Source organism: Cebus imitator, unplaced genomic scaffold, assembly GCF_001604975.1.
Source record: "Cebus imitator isolate Cc_AM_T3 unplaced genomic scaffold, Cebus_imitator-1.0 Scaffold44, whole genome shotgun sequence".
NCBI lineage: Eukaryota > Metazoa > Chordata > Mammalia > Primates > Cebidae > Cebus > Cebus imitator.
In genome coordinates this window covers 2985520-3003835 of record NW_016107359.1, presented here as the reverse complement: position 1 = coordinate 3003835, position 18316 = coordinate 2985520, and the positions used below count along the sequence as shown (strand labels likewise).

General features: G+C 55.9%; 1 protein-coding gene across 11 annotated transcripts in view; it reads left to right on the top strand.

Annotated features, from left to right (window-relative positions):
- The window catches only part of TLE3 (TLE family member 3, transcriptional corepressor), a 49633-nt gene extending 31907 nt beyond the window's left edge, over nucleotides 1-17726 (top strand). For 2 of the 11 annotated variants that reach the window (XM_017526800.2, XM_017526795.2), the window contains exons 7-20: nucleotides 3-207; nucleotides 1709-1725; nucleotides 5507-5626; nucleotides 6677-6727; nucleotides 7344-7496; nucleotides 7871-8003; nucleotides 8512-8696; nucleotides 9816-9892; nucleotides 10833-11082; nucleotides 11435-11682; nucleotides 12700-12847; nucleotides 13552-13702; nucleotides 14574-14650; nucleotides 15786-17726. In XM_017526800.2, the coding sequence (XP_017382289.1) occupies nucleotides 3-207; nucleotides 1709-1725; nucleotides 5507-5626; nucleotides 6677-6727; nucleotides 7344-7496; nucleotides 7871-8003; nucleotides 8512-8696; nucleotides 9816-9892; nucleotides 10833-11082; nucleotides 11435-11682; nucleotides 12700-12847; nucleotides 13552-13702; nucleotides 14574-14650; nucleotides 15786-15893 (1923 nt within the window). In that variant the 3' untranslated portion in view covers nucleotides 15894-17726. Of the gene's footprint in view, nucleotides 1-2; nucleotides 208-1708; nucleotides 1726-5506; nucleotides 5627-6676; nucleotides 6728-7343; nucleotides 7497-7870; nucleotides 8013-8511; nucleotides 8712-9815; nucleotides 9893-10832; nucleotides 11083-11434; nucleotides 11683-12699; nucleotides 12848-13551; nucleotides 13703-14573; nucleotides 14651-15785 lie in introns of all 11 variants that reach the window. The other 9 variants (XM_017526798.2, XM_017526794.2, XM_017526796.2 and 6 more) reach the window with 6 other exon arrangements.
- Nucleotides 17727-18316: the final 590 nt, after the last annotated feature.

Genomic DNA, 18316 nt, shown 5'->3' with positions numbered 1-18316 from the left:
AGCAGCAGCAGCTCCAGGCGCAGCACCTCTCTCATGCCACACACGGCCCCCCGGTCCAGTTGCCACCCCACCCATCAGGTCTCCAGCCTCCAGGAATCCCCCCAGTGACGGGGAGCAGCTCTGGGCTGCTGGCACTGGGCGCTCTGGGCAGCCAGGCCCACCTGACGGTGAAGGATGAGAAGAACCACCATGAACTCGATCACAGAGGTGGGCCTGGGCTGGGCCAGAGGGTGGGGTGGGGTGGGGAGGGGCTTGGACCCTCATAGGCCTTGAATTGAGTGCACCCAGCAAATGCAATCACCCTAGGACCAGGAGTTAGCAAAGATTTGGAGCCATCTATTGAAGACCTGGCTCATGGAAGCCAGCACCATCCACGTCCCATGCACCTTTTCCTAATCCTTGGCGTGGACCTAGTGTTCTCTGTCCTGAAGACATTGATGTTCATCTGGAGCTCCATCCCATCTTCTGACAACACCTCTGCCTGTCCTTCAGGGGCCAGCCCCAGTCTACCCCTTCAAGATGCCTTCCTGGTTGGACTAGGGCCCTTTTTTAAGTTCCCATAAGACTTTAAGAGTTGGGATGCCACGGCTAAGTACCCTCTTACATCCTACCCCTGGAAAATGTGTTGTGCTCACCAAGATCATTAGTTCTCCAGGACAGGGTCCAGGTTCCTGGGTGTTTTCCTTACATATGTGTCCCACCAAAGCAGGAACCCGGGAAAGGTGCATAGTCAGTGCCCAGGTAAAGGGTATCTGACTGCCCGTCAGTGGGGGTAGTGCACACTCCAGCAGGAGATCATCTGGAGTCAGAACTTCTTCCCTGATCCTTCACCACAGACCTTACCATGAGTACCCGGGGAGCTGCACCAAGCGTGGCCTCAGCGGGGTACACTGGATCAGGAAAGAGAAGGGCCTGGCTCCCTGGAAGACCCTTTTCAAATATTACCGCCATATGCGCTTTGCCCTTAGATACGGTATTTACTGGGGCACGTAGCCAGCACCTTCTGAGCACTAGGGACCTGGAGTGTCACCATTCTGCCTTGGCCCAGGCCACAGGGTGGGAGCTGGTCCCAGGAACTGGAGGCTATATTTTTTTGTCTTACAGTGGGATGATCCTCTTCGCAGAGGAAGAAGAACCTCTCCCCAGTAGACAGGAGAACTGGGGAGCTAGTGCTTAGCTGGGCAAATTATCAGAGGCTTCAGCTTTTAGGGGCATCCTGACAAAGAATCAGAGAATGGTGTTAATTTCAAAAACAGAATTAAAGAAACCACTCTTAAATTCCCCCACCCCTTTTTTTTTAACAATAACGTTCTTAACTCCCAGGTCCTACTGGTATTTTGTATGGCTTGATCCCTCCCAAGCCTGTGGCCTTAAGAACCCTAGTCTGCCAAACAATAAACTTGGTGCCCTCTGGCATGACAGGGAGAACTGGGTCAGAGGCCTCCCCTGCCCACCCCAGGGGACTGGAGGGGCCGGGGCATTACTGGAATTGAGGTGGCGAATTTCCAAACCGGGAAATGCCACCTAATGGCCCTGCCTTGGCTGATCCACAGAGACAGCAATCCAGGCCTTCTGCCCATTTTAAAACCAGTGCACTAGCAAATCACAAAAGCCGGCTGGACTTAAGACTGACCTTTTTCTTTTCTTTTTTGTCTTTTTGTCTTGGGGGGCCTGACCTTCCTCCTATCCTGGTCTTCCTTCCCCAAAGAGAGAGAATCCAGTGCGGTAAGTATTGGCACTCTGGAACCCGTAGGGGTGTGTGGGTGCTGGGAGGAGGTGGGACTCGGGGCTCCCAAAATCACAGGCCTGAGACCCAGTGGTGTCCAAAATTGGCTTCTGGGTTCCCAGTTCTGCTCTATGGGCTGAAACGGGGTTTTGTTTGTTTCCTGGTGCGGATCTGGGAGACCTGGCTTCAGCGCTGATGTCTCAGTCCAGACCCAGTAGTGGTAGTGGCAGGGTGAGGGGTAGTTACTGTCATACAGTGGGAGCTGCTGTCACCTGTTGAGACTGACCTTCAGTTGTGGAAGCCCTTCATCTCTCCAGGCTTTAGGTCTGCCATTTGTTAAATGAAGAGCTTCAGCTAAACGAGCTCTAACTCCCTTTCAGATGAGAGGTGATACTCTGAGAGGTCAGCTGACCAGCCCGGGTCTTCCATTGCGAGGGGCTTTGTGGAGTCCATGGTCTAAACCCAGGGCTTAGGACCCAGGTGTCCCATGTCCAGGGCGAAGGTTCTTACCCACCCCCTGACCCACCCCCCAGCTCAGATGCCTCCTGTATGATCTTGCATCCTCCTCATTCCCTTCAAACGCCTGCAGTTTCTCCCTGCTCTGGGCTTTCACTCGATTTAAGAAAGTGCTAGCAGGCGAGCATTAAGGCCAGGCCGCCTGCGTGTCTGCCAGCTCTGAGATTTGTTGTAAATCTTTCTGATCACACTGAGGCTCTGAGGTTCTGTTTCAAGTGAATAAGCCTTCTGAATAAGCGCAGTGGAGTCTGGATAAAAAAAATCCTCCAGTGATTAGCAAAGCTATTTTATTCCTCATCGCCGTCCTTGTATCTGGGGCCATCTAATCTGTTAGGATGGCTTTGGTTATTACCTCGTGTTAAGTAGGACTTGGAAGGTCAGGCACTTAACTAACCATCTAGACAGCAGCTTCCTTGGGCAGCTCTTTCCAACCCAACCCTCCTTCCCTTCATGGCCCTCCCCTCGCCCAGGCTGACTTTTTAAACCTCCCATTAGCAACGAGGCTGGTGCCTCCTCGTACCCTGCCTACATGCTCATGGCTAGGTAGGTATCTACGAGAGGAGTCCTTGAAGCTGAAATTCCACGTTCACTGCCTCAGTACTGATCCTCTAACAGTGGCATTTTTGGAGAGGCAATTTGCCTAGGCAGGTGGAGGGTTGGAGGACATTATAAGGCTGAGGTCTGGTCCCAGCCTTGAGACCCTGCGTAGTTCTCTTGGCCTCACTGAGCCTCAGTTTCCTTATCCATGCCATGAGAATAATTCCAGCTCAGCCAGCCTCTCAGCTTTGTTTAGGAAGACCCATTATAACCTGACGGAGGGTCCACATTACCTGGGTAATGGCAGTGGAACTGGACGGGGAGAGGGAGGCCCAGCGCTCTTTAAAGAGCATGAGTCTTTACCTCATCCTCATCCCTCTTGGCTTCTGGCTCTGTGCCCCATCTGTGAAAGTTTTCTGTTAAAAGAACCCCCCCGTGAACCCCCAGTATCTGGGCTTTTTACCATACTCGCTGAGGTCCATGCATGGCACCCACGGGCCACTGGCAACTCCAACGGGAATGAATCGAGACGCTGGGCAGAGGCAGCGGTGGGCAGCTCGGGGCCGAGGCTCTGCGCATGCATGTAGCGACAGTGTCGGGGTGGTGTAGACTGAAATAATCAGGTTTTGGAAACCAGGTTGTCAACAGATGAGGCCTATGGCAGGAAGGACAGCGCTGTGTCAGAGTGGGAGGGGGGACGGGGGGACGCGCTGGAAGCTGTCCCGGAGGGGTTAGTCTGGAGTCCAATTAGAGGTAGCTTCATTCATATTTCCTTGCCTAGCTGAAGCAATAAAAAATACTTAGTTTTTTGGCCGCCTGCCAGCCAGAGGCGGGCTGGATCGATGCCGCTAAATGCCTGACATGACTCTCCGGTAGCGGGGAGGGTTTTCAGCCTGATTGCATGAGAAGAAAGAGCTCGCTGTTCTCCCGAGCTGAGCACCGGGTCGCAAAGAGAAACACGAGCAGCCGCACGCCCCCTCCCCTGCCCGCCCGCCCGCCCGCGAGGGGCAGCCGGCGCGAGGGGCTGGAAGCATTTCTGCTTAGCACAGGGTGGCCGCCACCGTCAGAGGAAATGAAATGAAATGACGGTGATTTTTCTGCCGGCGATTGCAGCAGCTAATTGAATTGCGGCTGTGCGCGCATCGCCGCCGCTCCTGCACGGCTGTGGGGAAGCTTGAGCTGCAGTTCCATTACAACCTCCATTTTTTCTTCAAGGCTTGATAACTCTGCCATTTTAATTTGCTTCAGGCAGAAACTTGGCAGGGAAGGGCTGCCCAGAAACAGGCTTCGGAAAGGAAATTAAGTTCTGAGGCTGGTGGCCGCACCGTTCCCACCGAGTACCGCCCAGTCCATTCCCTCCAGGTGGCCCTGGCCCCTGAGCCACCCTTGGCCTCTGAGAAAGTGGAGAAGAGAAGAGCAACCTCATTTCACTTGCCTTCTGATGCTCTTCTCTTCTGAACAGATGCTCCTCTGTGTCTCCATGTGACTTCCCGTGTTGCATGGGGACTGGGCCTGGGACTGGGACCTGGGATGGCCTGGCCTTTCCTTCCAGTGCCATCATAACTGGCCCATGAGCTCCTGGAGAGCAGGGATTGTGTCTCATTCATTCTGCCACTCCTGGCCTGCAGCACCAGGCCTGACCCAGGGCAGCTGCTCGGAAATTGGCGGGTGGCGAAGGTTAAGTTTCAGCCGGTAGGAAGGAGTAAACCTCACCGATATCGTAGAGGGGCATTGGTCCTGATGTTAAACTCTGTGCACAGAGATTTGCTGGCCGGTGCCCTTGCCAGTAGCTCCTCCCTCCCTGCTCCCCGGCTCGATGGGAACAGCCACATGGTGATTTCTGACCACTCCATACCCCTGGGACTGCTCCACCATCTCGCCTCCTCCCAGGCCTCCCACCCCAAAGGCTTCTCATCCTCATTTGCTTTATAGCTGAGGGAGAAGTCATGAAAATCAGGGGTTCCCTTTGTGCCACCTTCTGCTAAGGGAGCTTGGGCACATTCGCCAAGCTCTCAGGGTCCCCACTTGGTGATGGCTACCAAGGCAGTCACTGTCCCTGCCCTTGCACCTTTTCCTGTCTGTCAGAGGGAAAGGCTTCATGACGTTGCATTTTTGTTTTTTTTACAACCCTGGTGTTTCTCCAGAGTTGCTGACAGCCTTGCCGCGGAGGCGGGGGTGTTCACTCTGAACGCTCGGCTGCTCATCTCCACTGGGAAGTCGGTGGCTGCCTGACGCCCTCCTTCCCTATCAATCTCCCCATTCCTGTCGGGCTCAGCAGATGAAGTATTGCTCATGGCCCCCGCCTGTCAACTCAGATCCATCTTACAAGACTCAATGCAAATTCCACTTATCCCTCCTTTGAGCAAATGAGTGCAGCAGGCGCGAGATGGGTGGTGAACGAGACCCGGGTGACCCTCGTCCCCACGGAGCGTAGTCTCACAGGCCAGAAGGCAGGCGGCTCGCTGCAGGGTTAATTATTTAATAGCAGTGGCAGAGCTGCAAAAGAGAACTAGGGATGCTCCCAGGGCCTCTCCCTGGGGACTCAGTCTGGGGAGTGGGGAAGGCTTCCCTGGCGAGGCTCTGATGGAGCCACGATCTGCAGGGCAGAGAGGAGTTCAGCTTCTCTTCCCTCCCCTGACCTCCGTGTCACCTGCACTTAGCCGTGTGCGGATGTGTGAGTTGTTACATGCAGCAGAGAGTTTTAACCCTGAACCGTCTTGCTTCCAGAATAACTCCGTGTCACCTTCGGAAAGCCTCCGGGCCAGTGAGAAGCACCGGGGCTCTGCAGACTACAGCATGGAAGCCAAGAAGCGGAAGGCGGAGGAGAAGGACAGCTTGAGCCGATACGTACGTCCGAGGCGTGGTGGCGCCGCTGGGGCTTCTGTTGGGTAGGGCGGGAGATGTCTGCAGGGCCCAAGCTATGGCCAGGGTCCTCTTGTGGTCGGCAGTGAGTCAGAGAAGCACAGGCGGGCATAGGTGGCCCCATTGAGGAGGGCAGGGTGACGACGGAGCTAGGGTGACGTTCATACACACTGTGAGCATGCAAGCCACCGTGAGGCGCAGGTGGACGGGGAGGTCGTCCCAGCCTCCGTCGGGTCTCTTCCCACAGACGGCCCAACAGCGCCTTGCCGCTGTCACAGTGCTGCCAGAATCCCACTTGACTCTAAGGGGCTGCTCCCGGCACCCCCAAAATGTGGACCCTACAGTCCTCTCAGTCTGCCTCAGGCATGCACCCACCTGGCTGCCCAGTCGTGGCTTTTACTAGCCCTTTAATGGGATGCCCTGCATGTGAGACCCTAGTGTAAGCATGGCCGTCGTGTTGCCCCGTGCCAGGATGTGAGGGCTGAGAGCTGGGACAGGAAAGGGGAGGATATGGTGCAGGGCCTCAGCGGTCTTGTACTCAGCCCTCTTCAGCCACATGGCTGCTGTGTGGCTTTGGACACATTGCATACCTGAAGAACACTCAAATGTTTCTTTGAGAGGAGGCGAGTCGCCCTCCCACACAGAGGGGTGGGAATGACCAGGTGAGAGCAGCACACTGACTGAAGGATGGCGAATGGAACACCAGCTGGGAAGAAAGTTCTGGCTTCAGAGAGAAGCTGAAGGGCAGGCTGTTGGGGGAGGGGCTTGGAACTGTTCTGATGGGGCGGGTGTCTGCGGCTGCGCAGTGGGCACGGGAGTGGAGCAACCTGGGGGCTAGTCTAGGGCACAGGTTTGGGGAGACTGTGGAGCTGGAGTGGAGCCTGCTAAAGGGCAGGGCTGCAGGAGAAATCATGGACTGTGGGGCTTGGCCCGGGTTCAGGTCCTGGCCGGTAGAAGGCTGGGGTGGTTAGGGCTCAGTCAGGGTGGGGAAAGCATGGCCTCTTACTGAACGGCTGTCTCCTCTCTTGGCTGCAGGACAGTGATGGGGACAAGAGCGACGACCTGGTGGTGGACGTTTCCAATGAGGTATGGCAGGCCCAGGTGCAGCGGGCCTCTGGCTTGGGATTATTCCAACCGGGGCGGGGTCTGTTCTGTCTGCCCTAGTATCCCTGGCAGCCCGAGCAGGGGTCTTGGGGTCTCAGGGGGTCAGGAGGAGCAGGGCAAGGCTTTGCTGCATGGTGTCTGGGCATTTATGGGCCCGGAGGGCCTCCTGCAGTGGGCCTCCAGAGAGACAGACACTCCCAAAGATCCCAGGTAGGGGCCAGCTTCAAATCCCCGTGGTGCTCCGTCCAGGTCAGCTCAGCCCACTCCTCTCCCTATCTTGAAGTGACAGTTGTGAGCCCCAGGGGCTCAGCCTCAGCAGGATAGGAGGAGCTGGAGAGCATCTACACTCGGCCAAACGCAGCCATACTGATTGGAGTCCTGAACTTGTGATTGACATTGGGAAGGTCACCCTTCCGCCCTCCCCAACCTCAGTCAGACCAGATGGTTGCGTTAGCTTCCCGTCACCTCGGGACCCCCAGTCTTTCAGCTAAGCCTTTCTCCCCATCACCCATGCCCTCTCCCTTCCCACTCCCAGAGCAGGGAGGCCTCGAGGCTGGCTGTTGCCCTCAGAGCATCTCTACATCACTTGTGTTTTCAGGACCCCCCAACGCCCCGGGTCAGCCCGGCACACTCGCCTCCTGAAAATGGGCTGGACAAGGCCCGTAGCCTGAAAAAGGATGCCCCCACCAGCCCTGCCTCAGTGGCTTCTTCCAGCAGCACACCTTCCTCCAAGACCAAAGACCTTGGTCACGTATGTGGAGTCTGGGTAGATGGGAGTGGAAAGGGAGCAGCAGGGACCGGTTGTGGGGGGGGGTGCTGATTCAAGGGCAGAGGGGTGGAGTGGAAGAAACTGTGTGAAGGATTGGCCCTGGTTTACCTCCTGTGCCTGCTGGGCCTGCACTAATGGGTTCACATTTCTGAGCCTTGGTTTTTGTGTCTGTAAAATGGGAGTGATCACCCCAGTCCCTGCCAAACAAGGTTGGGGAAGGATTAAGAGGCTCTTTGGCAGAGGCTTCGTAAGGGGCTGGCTCTGGGCTTCGTGCTGGGACCCGTAACAGCTGTGCCTGGCTGCTGGGAGAATGGAAGCCTCATGGCCTCCCTCATCTCTGCATGTCCCCTCTTCAGAATGACAAATCCTCCACCCCTGGGCTCAAGTCTAACACACCAACCCCGAGGAATGATGCCCCAACTCCAGGCACCAGCACGACCCCAGGGCTCCGGTCGATGCCGGGCAAACCTCCGGGCATGGACCCGATAGGTATAATGGGTAGGCACCATGGGCCAAGTTGATCTGATTGGGGGGAGGGGGGTCTGGCCCTGGCCAGGGCAGGAGCCGCGCACACCTATGGGATAGAGCCCAGGCAGTGTCTCCCAGGGCCTGCCCTTGGGGACTTCACGGGCAGGTTTGAGGAGGAGGTAATGCCAAAGTGTCTGGGGCCCCTTCTGGGCCAGGCATATGAAAGCAGCGTGGGACAGGTCAGGGCCCCCAAGATCTGTTCCCACCACTGTCAGTCCTGTGAGGCTCTGAGCAAGCCCGTTTGGGCCTCCATATCCTGCTCTGTAAAAAAAAAAAAATGGGTGCATCTGCCCAGCTTGAAGCTGCTTTGGCTCTGCAGGCAGGGATCCCAGTTGGGTGGGCTCAGTCTAAGAGGACTGCCTGGAGCAGGCAGCTTAAGAATGCCGGGAGAGCTATTGCTGGGTGAGGCGGCCATGGCCGTGTCCCGATCCCCCTAAGGCCCGCTTCCCTGACGCCCACCCCCTCGCAGCCTCGGCTCTGCGCACGCCCATCTCCATCACCAGCTCCTACGCGGCGCCCTTCGCCATGATGAGCCACCACGAGATGAACGGGTCCCTCACCAGCCCTGGCGCCTATGCCGGCCTCCACAACATCCCGCCCCAGATGAGCGCCGCCGCCGCCGCTGCAGCTGCTGCCTATGGCCGATCGCCAATGGTGAGCTTTGGAGCTGTACGTAGACCTTTTGGCTCCTTTCTTGGGGACTGGGCATGGTGTTGGGAGCTGGCGGGAGTTGGAGGGGTGCTCCCCACACAGTAAGGGGCACCTTAGACTCTTGAGGCCAGGCAGCTGCCCCTGTGGGGAGAATGTATATCGGAAACAATTGAGACCTGGCTGGAAGGGCACACATTTTGGGGCCATCAGACCTGGGGTTCTACCCCACTGGCCTGCGAGCTGCCCTGTGACCTCACCTAAGGCAGCCGCCCCTTTCAGTCTGAGAAACAGGGCTTGACACCTGCCCTTCCCGGTTCTGGGGGGGTGGAAATCTCAAGGTGAGCCAGGTGATACCTATGGACCAGGGGTCTCGTAGATGGGACTAGTCGTCATAACAAGACTTTATATTGTGGCGAATGAATAACAAGAATTAGGGGGTGGGCGCGGTGGCTCAGGCCTGTAATCCCAGCACTTTGAGAGACCAAGGCAGCTGGATCACCTGAGGTCGGGAGTTTAAGACCAGCCTGGCCAACATGGTGAAACCCTGCTACTAAAAATACAAAAATTAGCAGGGTGTGCAGGTAGGCACCTCTAATCCCAGCCACTTGGGAGGTTGAGGCAGGAGAATCACTTGAACTCGGGAGGCGGAGGTTGCAGTGATCTGAGATCGTGCCACTGCACTCCAGCCTGGGCAACACAGTGAGACTCCATCTGAAAAAAAAAAAAAAAAAAAAAGGAAAAATGAGGGTTGGCGGGGAGAGGGGCTCTTTTTCAGGAGACAGTTTTCCTTTTACCTCCTGGGCCCGGGGCAGCCTCCTCTCCACTGGCAGGCCCCACTGGGACCCCAGGAGAGGAAAGAAGCAGGGCGGGGGCCAGCTCTGCCTGGCAGAACAGGGAGGATGCTGGTTCAAAGTAGGGGTCTACACTGTCAGCCCCTCCCTGCCACGAGCCCTCCTGGGCCTGTGTTTCTCTCGGTCAATGGGCCCTGCTCTGCTCAGCTCGTCTCCTGGGTTATGAAGTGGCAGAGCAGTGCAGGCAGGACCCGGGTGGGTGGTGGAGGAGGCAGGGGTGGGGGTGCGTGGTGGCGTGGCTGACAGAGGGCTGTCTTGCCTTGCTTTACAGGTTGGCTTTGACCCTCACCCCCCGATGCGGGCCACAGGCCTCCCCTCAAGCCTGGCCTCCATTCCCGGAGGAAAACCGTAAGCTTTGGCTGTACTTACTGTATGCTTTGTAGGGTGGGCAGGAGAGAGCACTTTACCCCCGCTTCCAACAACGCCCCCCATACCCCCACCACGGGTTTGCCCTGGTGCATGTCCCTTTGGGAAGGTGTCTGTCCCTCTGGAGGCACCAAGGCCCGGTTGCAACCCCAGGAAACTGTAGCCAGGCCACACTTCTGAGCACCTACAGACACTCCCCCAGCAGAGGAGCTACGGGCGTGCTAAGTGCATGGCCACTGGGCTGGTGGAGAAGGAACACCCCTCACTGAGTCACCCGGAGCTGCCGTGGACCTCCCCGGCTCCCCTGGGATCTACCTGCTGGGAAGGCCCATTGCTGCTGCTCGCAGGCCCTTCCCTGTCAGCAGTGGAGGGCACACTCTCCCGGCCCTTCACCTCCTTGGGTTGCTAGGAAACGAAAAGATGGAGCGTGTAGATAATGCTGAGACACTGCCTGACACAGTGCTCTCATTGTCCACAAGAATCACGCTGATTGAGAGGGCAGCCACCAGCGGGCAGGCCAGGCCGGCTTCCCACATAGACTTGTCCATTCGCTATTGGAGGGGCAGGGAGACCCGTTCCCTAATACCTCCGGCTCCTAAAGCAAGAGGTGGCATTTCGGCCAGGCCCTTTCCAGGGCTGGCATGCTGGGGGAATGTATGGACGGTGGGAAAGGGCATCCCAGGACACCTGTGGGTTTCCGGTCTGATTTGGAGCAAGGATATATAACCGGGTGTGAAAATCAAAGTGGGCCTGTTAAGCGCTCTCCACCGTGGTGGAGCCATCCTAGTACATGGGGTTACTGGGTTCAGTGCAACGGTGTGGTCTCAGCCAGTCGGGGGCCGTGCAGGTGACCTGGGCCGGCCTGTGGGAACTCTAAGGGGCCAGGGGTGGATGGCAGCAGTGACAGTTCTCGCCTTTTCAGGGCGTACTCATTCCATGTGAGCGCTGATGGGCAGATGCAGCCCGTGCCCTTCCCCCACGACGCCCTGGCAGGCCCTGGCATTCCGAGGCACGCCCGACAGATCAACACACTCAGCCACGGGGAGGTGGTGTGTGCCGTGACCATCAGCAACCCCACGAGGCACGTCTACACAGGTGGCAAGGGCTGCGTGAAGATCTGGGACATCAGCCAGCCGGGCAGCAAGAGCCCCATCTCCCAGCTGGACTGCCTGGTGAGAATCCCAGGGCCCCTGCACCTCCTCCAGCTGGTGTCGGAGGATGGGGCAGCCTGGGCCATAGGGGAGAGCCCCAGGGCCCGGCTCAGTATCATATTGGCTGAGCAACTTCAGGCAAGCTGACTAACCTCTCTGAGCCCCAGTTGTGTGTGTGGGGTTGATAATGACCTGGTATTCATGAAAGATCAAAGAGTTGTGAATTTGAGGAATGGGGACAGCCTGGCAGCTGCTGGGTGGAAGGGAAGCTGTAAGCAGGGCTGGTCAGGGTGCCCGGTGTTGCTGGTCAGGACTCTCCTGGTGCCCGGCAGGGGAAGTAGGTAGCACTCAGCCCTGCCGCTTCTCCCTCCAGAACAGGGACAACTACATCCGCTCCTGCAAGCTGCTCCCGGACGGGCGCACGCTCATTGTGGGCGGCGAGGCCAGCACGCTCACCATCTGGGACCTGGCCTCGCCCACACCCCGCATCAAGGCCGAGCTGACGTCCTCAGCCCCCGCCTGTTACGCCCTGGCCATCAGCCCCGACGCCAAAGTCTGCTTCTCCTGCTGCAGCGATGGGAACATTGCCGTCTGGGACCTGCACAACCAGACGCTGGTCAGGTGAGGCTGGCAGGAGGGAGCGTTTGTGTCTGGTCCTGGGGCCGTTCTTAGCCATCCTGCCTGGTCTTGTTTGCTGTGACCTTGGCCCTGTCTGAGACGCTGTGGGGTGGCCAGAACCATTGGGATGAGGGCTGCACAGGTGAAAAGACTGCTGTACCTGCCTTGTGCGAGGGACAGAGGATGGAGGCCATTGGGCCCAGGAGCTTGGAGAGGCTCTGGGAAGAAAGTGGGGGCCAAATTGGTGGAGCAAGCAGAGAGGCTGGGAGCAGAGGCCCGGAGACCAGCTGGGGGAGACCAGATTGGGAAGCCACGTCACGGGGTGGCTAAACAAGCCTCCGGATAAAACTGCTGGGTTTGCGTCCTGCCTCCGCTATGACCTAGTGCACTATAAACTCCTGCGCCTCAGTTTCTCCCTGTGTGAAACAGTGTCAGGGGAGCACCTTCCTCTGACTGCGCCGCCATGCAAAGGCAGATGGGGTGCCTAGCCCGGTTTTCTCTTGTACACACAGGCTGTGTGCGTTACTCATGCTGTCAGTCAGCGTGTTCACGGCCTTAGCCCCGTAGTTCATGCAGGGAAGAGATAGATTAAGAGGGCAAATTGAGGGTGCGTCCGGTGCGGGCTGAGGAGCTGTGTCCTAAAGGCAGTGGGGCCTGCATTCCCTCTATCAGTCATCTCACGAGTAGCTTCCCCTGGGTCCTCCTGCCTTCCTTACCTTCCTGAGCCTCCAGCTCCACCTCCCCCAGAGGCCCACCCTGGAGGGACTGAGTCTCGGAAGCCTGGTGGGAGGTCCTCTTTTCACCCCGTATTTCCCAGGGGACTTGTCCCTGAGTAAGACCCTTCCATTCAGCTGGAAAGAGGCTGCGGCTACCTTTGCTGCAAGCTCGCTAAGGGACCGTATACATAGTGCACTCTTCTGGGCCTCAGTTTCCTCTTTTGCCCAGAGTGCCCCTGGGATGGCTGCCACCTGGCAATCTGTGGTTCCCAGGGCTCACCTTCCTCCCTGCTTGCTTTTGTAGGCAGTTCCAGGGCCACACGGACGGGGCCAGCTGCATAGACATCTCCCATGATGGCACCAAACTGTGGACAGGGGGCCTGGACAACACCGTGCGCTCCTGGGACCTGCGGGAGGGCCGGCAGCTGCAGCAGCATGACTTCACTTCCCAGGTGTGCAGCCCAAGACTCCACCCTTCCCAAAGAGCAGCGTGTTTCCCTTTCCTCCATGGCCCCCGTGGCTGGGTCAGGGACAAAGGGACCCTCACAGGGTAGTCATTGCCAAGAGACTTGGGACCAACCTGAGTCATCTGGGAAGGCTTCCTGGAGGAAGCAGCAATGAAACGGGAGGTGACCTTGGGCTTGGACACATTTGACCCAACTGTGGGAATCTGATTCTTTGTCCACTCCTGTTGAGCACATCATCCTTAGCATCCTCATTCACAAACTGGAAATAATAGTACCTCCCTCCTAGGTCTGATGTGAGCACCTGAAATGATTCCTCTAAAAGCGGTAGCCATAAACCTGACTTACAGAAAGCATTCAGTAAACGCCAGGATTATTATTCCTTATCTGCACTCTTCACTTTAATATTTTAATCTCAAAAATTTAATATTTTAGTGGGGTTTTTTTTTTTTTTGCTCACTTTTTTCTTAAGGAAAGAGAAGTCACAGAGACAGAGTAATTCTGAGTGCAAAATGTCTGTGCTTCCTCACCTATAAAATGGGGATGGAAAACGACCTCCCGTAGTCCCGGTTTATTGGGTGGGTGGGGAGGGACTCTGAGCCTCAGAGGACGGGAGCAGCAGCTTTGGGAGCTGCCTGCTCTTGAGGGCGGAGAATGCTGAGCTTGGTCTGTCTCCCCTCCTCCCACTGCAGATCTTCTCGCTGGGCTACTGCCCCACCGGGGAGTGGCTGGCCGTGGGCATGGAGAGCAGCAACGTGGAGGTGCTGCACCACACCAAGCCCGACAAGTACCAGCTGCACCTGCACGAGAGCTGTGTGCTCTCCCTCAAGTTTGCCTACTGCGGTGAGCCTGCGGCAGGCCCAGGCCTGACGGGGCAGGGCGGGGAACCCAGGGCAGCCCGGCCCAGTAGGACAGAAGAGGGGCCCAAAGCTTCTAGAACGATCCAGGCCCCGGAACCAGGCCTCCTGACCCCTGGCTGGTGCCCCTTCAACACCTTTTGGTGATCTTGTCCCCCATCCTTGTTTTGAGTTACTGAACTCAGGACATTAGGCCAAAAGCCAGTTCTTGCAGGCTTGGGGCAAAGGAACAGGACAGGAGCAGTGCAGGCAGCCCCTCACTGAGGTTACAACCACCATGGTTGACATCTGACAGCCTCATGGGAATGTCTGCTCCTCCACTGACAAGCTGCGCAGTCTGAACATCTCACCCTGTCTGAACCCTGGAGGATTTTCTTCTCTGGTCAGAAAGAGCATGGTACTGGTGGCTTTGGGGGAGCATCAGGGCTTTAACTCAGGTGGAGCCCTGGCAGAGCGTCTGCTTGGAGGATGGGCACCCACTGACTCCTGTCAAGTCTCCAGACTCCCGGTGCTTGGATATTTTCAGTATTTCCTGCCGCCTTTCAGTAGCAGAATTTAGAAGGGCCAGTCAACCTTAGTGGCTTTAACAAGAACATTTTGTGGCAGTGTGATCACTGCAATTAACCTCAAATCCTACCTCTTTCCATCCCAACCACTCCCAGCCCTCCCCTTGGATTGCAGAGAAAGGCTCTCTCCAGGTACCCATGTGTCCTGTTTGTAAAACGCCCCTCGAAATTGGAGTCATACTAGTTAGGAGTTCTCACTGCTTTTCTACGCCAGCCACCATGTCTGGGGCAGGTCTTGCTTTAGCGGGCAGTGAGCTACAACTTGACTATCCCTTTGCCTCCCACCTGCAGGCAAGTGGTTCGTGAGCACTGGGAAAGATAACCTTCTCAACGCCTGGAGGACACCTTATGGAGCCAGCATATTCCAGGTACTGCCCACCATCTGAGTCCTCCTCTGGGTTCCACCCGGAGTTGAAACTTGGTGGTGGCGATGGGAGCAAGGATAGCAGGAGGAAGGATGGGAGGAGCCTGGAGCCAGGATCAGACCTGCCCTGGACCTTCCCTGCCCCTAACTGATGGGGGATCAAGCTGGGTTCTCCTGAGGACTTGGGGACTTCAGTAGGTCACAATGGCTTCTGACCCCTGAGGGCAAGGATTTTTAAGCAGGGGCTCTCATAGGATTTGGAGAGCGAGGAGTAACATTAATTGTTTTTGTTCTGGGCGGGATGCTGAGCCCTTGCAGGAGGTGCACTGGGCAGCTGGGCACACCGGCAGCCTTGCTCAGAGCAGCGTTCCCTCCTCGAGTGAGTGAGTGTGTCCACCTCCATTCAGCACGAGCAGGGATGTGGGCAGGAAAGAGAGGAGGGAAGGAAGAGGCCTTTTATAATCTACCAGGATCGGAGGCCTGCCATATTGCACTCTCATAAGCGCACACACGAGTGCGTTCTTACATTCACACTCATTTACTCATGCACACTCCGTCTCCCACACACGTGTGCACACACTTGTGCACGCATGCACATGTGCATACACACACACACACTTGCGGTCTCTCTCATTCCCTCAGCCAACACGTGGCTTTCTGGACCCAGGCGGAAGTGTCTGGTGTCCAGTGTGTCAAAGCTCATTGTTAGGGTCTCTAGTGAGAGCACATCCTTCAAACAGCAGGTGCCAATCCTTTCCTAACTCATCAGGCTGCAGGCCTGGGCTGTTGACACCAGCTTCTAGCTCAGAAATGCCTCTCTCTATTTGTAAACTCAGGAGAGGCTCATGCTAAAGCATCCCGTTCTGACCATTATGACTGACTGTAAAGATCACGTGGGAGACTGTGGCTGAGCTTTTACTTATGGAAAAGCAGGTGGGAGGGGATTTTTACCTGAAAATGCTTCCTGGGTGGTTTAAAGTCTCCTGACCTCCTGCACTGTGCTCCGGGTCGGAGTGTCAGAGAGGGGCAGAGCAGGGCGATTGTTTCCAAGAGCACTGGAAAACGAATTCCTGTCTTTTTTTCTCCCCTCACCCCACGCCTTCCTGCTGCTTCTCCTCGTCTTCGTCTTCCTCCTCCAGTCTAAAGAATCCTCGTCTGTCTTGAGTTGTGACATTTCAGCGGATGACAAATACATTGTAACAGGCTCTGGTGACAAGAAGGCCACAGTTTATGAGGTCATCTACTAAACAAGAACTCCAGCAGGGCTGTCAGACTCTGGGAGAAACCGACTCGGTTCTGACAGGGAGACCCCCGGGCCAGGGGCCCCGAGGATGGCGGAGGATGGGCGGCAGGCAGCCGAGCGTTCGGGGCTGCGCTCCGGCCGGCTGAGAGGGCGCGTGCCCCGTCACGGTCTGGACTCCTGGGCCTGGATTGATGTGTCTCACAGACTCGGATGGGTTCTGCTCCTCCTCCTCCCCCTGAACAATGCTGGCAATTGCTACACAGATTTATTGGAGGCTTATGGCTCTGGTTCCCCACAGACCCACTCATGAGTCTCTGTTCTTCCCCTTTCTTTTGCCCTGTCCCCCACCTTGGGTCGGGGATGCTGGAGTGGACCACATTGTTGTGCTGGGGGAGGGGGGAATCTCTTTTTGCCGATTGTGCAGTGCACAAGATTTGTGAAAAGTGTAAATAACAGACTCCTATTGCGGACTGATCAGTGGGAGAGGAGGCCCCTTCCCACCGGAAACTCTGACCGTGTATTTCGCCTGCTGTATTTGTAATCCACTCGTGGTGGTGGCTTTTTTTTTTTTTTTTTTTTTTTTTAAATAAACATATTCTCACCTGGGAAGAGAAGACAGGGAGGGGAGCCAATTGAAGAATGGGGAGGAAAGTCTTACAGTGTGGGAAAGGCAGCCGGGCTGGCCGTAAGGTTCCTGCATCTGCCTCCACAGGGGCTTGGGCATCTGGACTGAGCACCAGCGGCCAGACCAAGAAGTGGAAGGCACTCCGCTGGGCGCCCGTCCCGCAGACACCCGCAGAAACCGAGCTTTCTGTGGCCTCCTCTTGCCCTCTCTGCATCTCTCTTTCCTGGTCTCTCCCTCTCCTCCTCAGCCTGGTTTTTCTCTTGGGTGCACACTTAGTTATTGTTATGAGCAATGGAAGTTCAAAGGAACTCCCCCTCCAGCCCTTCTGAATCTTGGGCCGTGGCCTAAAAAGGACAGAAAGAGGACAGACAGCATAGCAACTCAGCTCAGGGAGCTACCAGAGAAAAATAGCAACTAATGTGGGTGCTTTTTTTTTTTAATTTGAATAAAAGGAATTAGAAGTGACATCCTTTTATAAAATGCCTTCCTGCCTACAGCCTTTTCCTCTCCCCTTAGAAGCGGGGGAAAGTGAATTAACCTACAGGGTTGTGAGTCTGGAAAAAGGATCCCCCTCACCCCCACCCTGGGCGGAGCAGTGGGGGGTGGGGGGTGGAGAGGGAGACACAGATCCTGGCACACTGTGGATATTTCTTGCAGATTTCAGTTTCTCATGAGCCCAAACACGTTGCAGGTAGAATATCGCCTCTGGCAGGTGCCACGTTTTAGTACCAACATGTTCTGAGGTGTTAGGATTTGTTTTTTTTTTGTTTTTTTTTTGTTTTTTTTGTTTTTTTCTTTTGAAGAAAAACTAAAGGCCACTGTGAGTCCTGGTGGCGAGCTCTCCATGGATGTAGCATATCGAAGATAATTTTTATACTGCATTTTTATGGATTATTTTGTAATGTGTGATTCCGTCTGCTGAGGAGGAGGGAGGGGCTCCAGGGAAAGCCGCCCACCTTCAGTGAGGTTGTCCCCAGCTGAGCACACTGGCATGGGACGTGGAGGCTGGCGCCACACCCTGTGGCTCTCCGAGGCTGGGCGCGTGGGGCATCTGGAGTCTCTGGGTCTCAGATGTCCACCTCCCACCTCTTGTTAAGGCTCTAGCCAGAAGGGAGGGTGAGGGTAGAAGAAAGTTATTCCTGAAGAAAAAAAGAATGAAAAGTCATTGTAATGAACTGTTTTTATATTTTTAAAAGTTACTATTTAAAGGTTGGTTTGATTGTTGCGTCTTAATTGCCTCTCCTCCCAGTTTATCATTCCCCTCCCCAGGTAAACAGCCAGGTCGCTGTCGCTCTCACATTCTGGAGCCTGGACCATTTCCCAGGGTCCATGTCCATCGACATAAGTTCTGCTCATCTCACAGCATTCCCTGCGCTGCTCCCGACCACCCTCTTCCCCCGAGATACCCAACAGTGGAGGGGTTTTTCACAGTTCCATACTGCCTCACCTCCCATCCAAGCGCCAGGAAGGGTGAGGGGTGGGACTGGACAGGTGGGCAGGGCAGAGTTCACTGAGTGGAAGGAAGACCACAGGTTAACACCAAAGTATTGTACAGCTGTCAATGCAAAACTTTTTGGAAAAAAAATTAAATGTAATGAACTTGAAGCGAAACTGCAAAGTGTGTGTGAACATCTGGACCCTGAAAACCTGCACCATTTTATTTTGAGCTTAACACGTTTAAATGGGTTGAGGAGATCTTCAATCTCTGTGTCACAAAGGTGTGTTTTTGGATGATTCAGAAGGAAAGATTTGCAGAAGGGGCAGACCCAGAAATGCCGGTCATTGTCCCCAGGAAGGCAGTG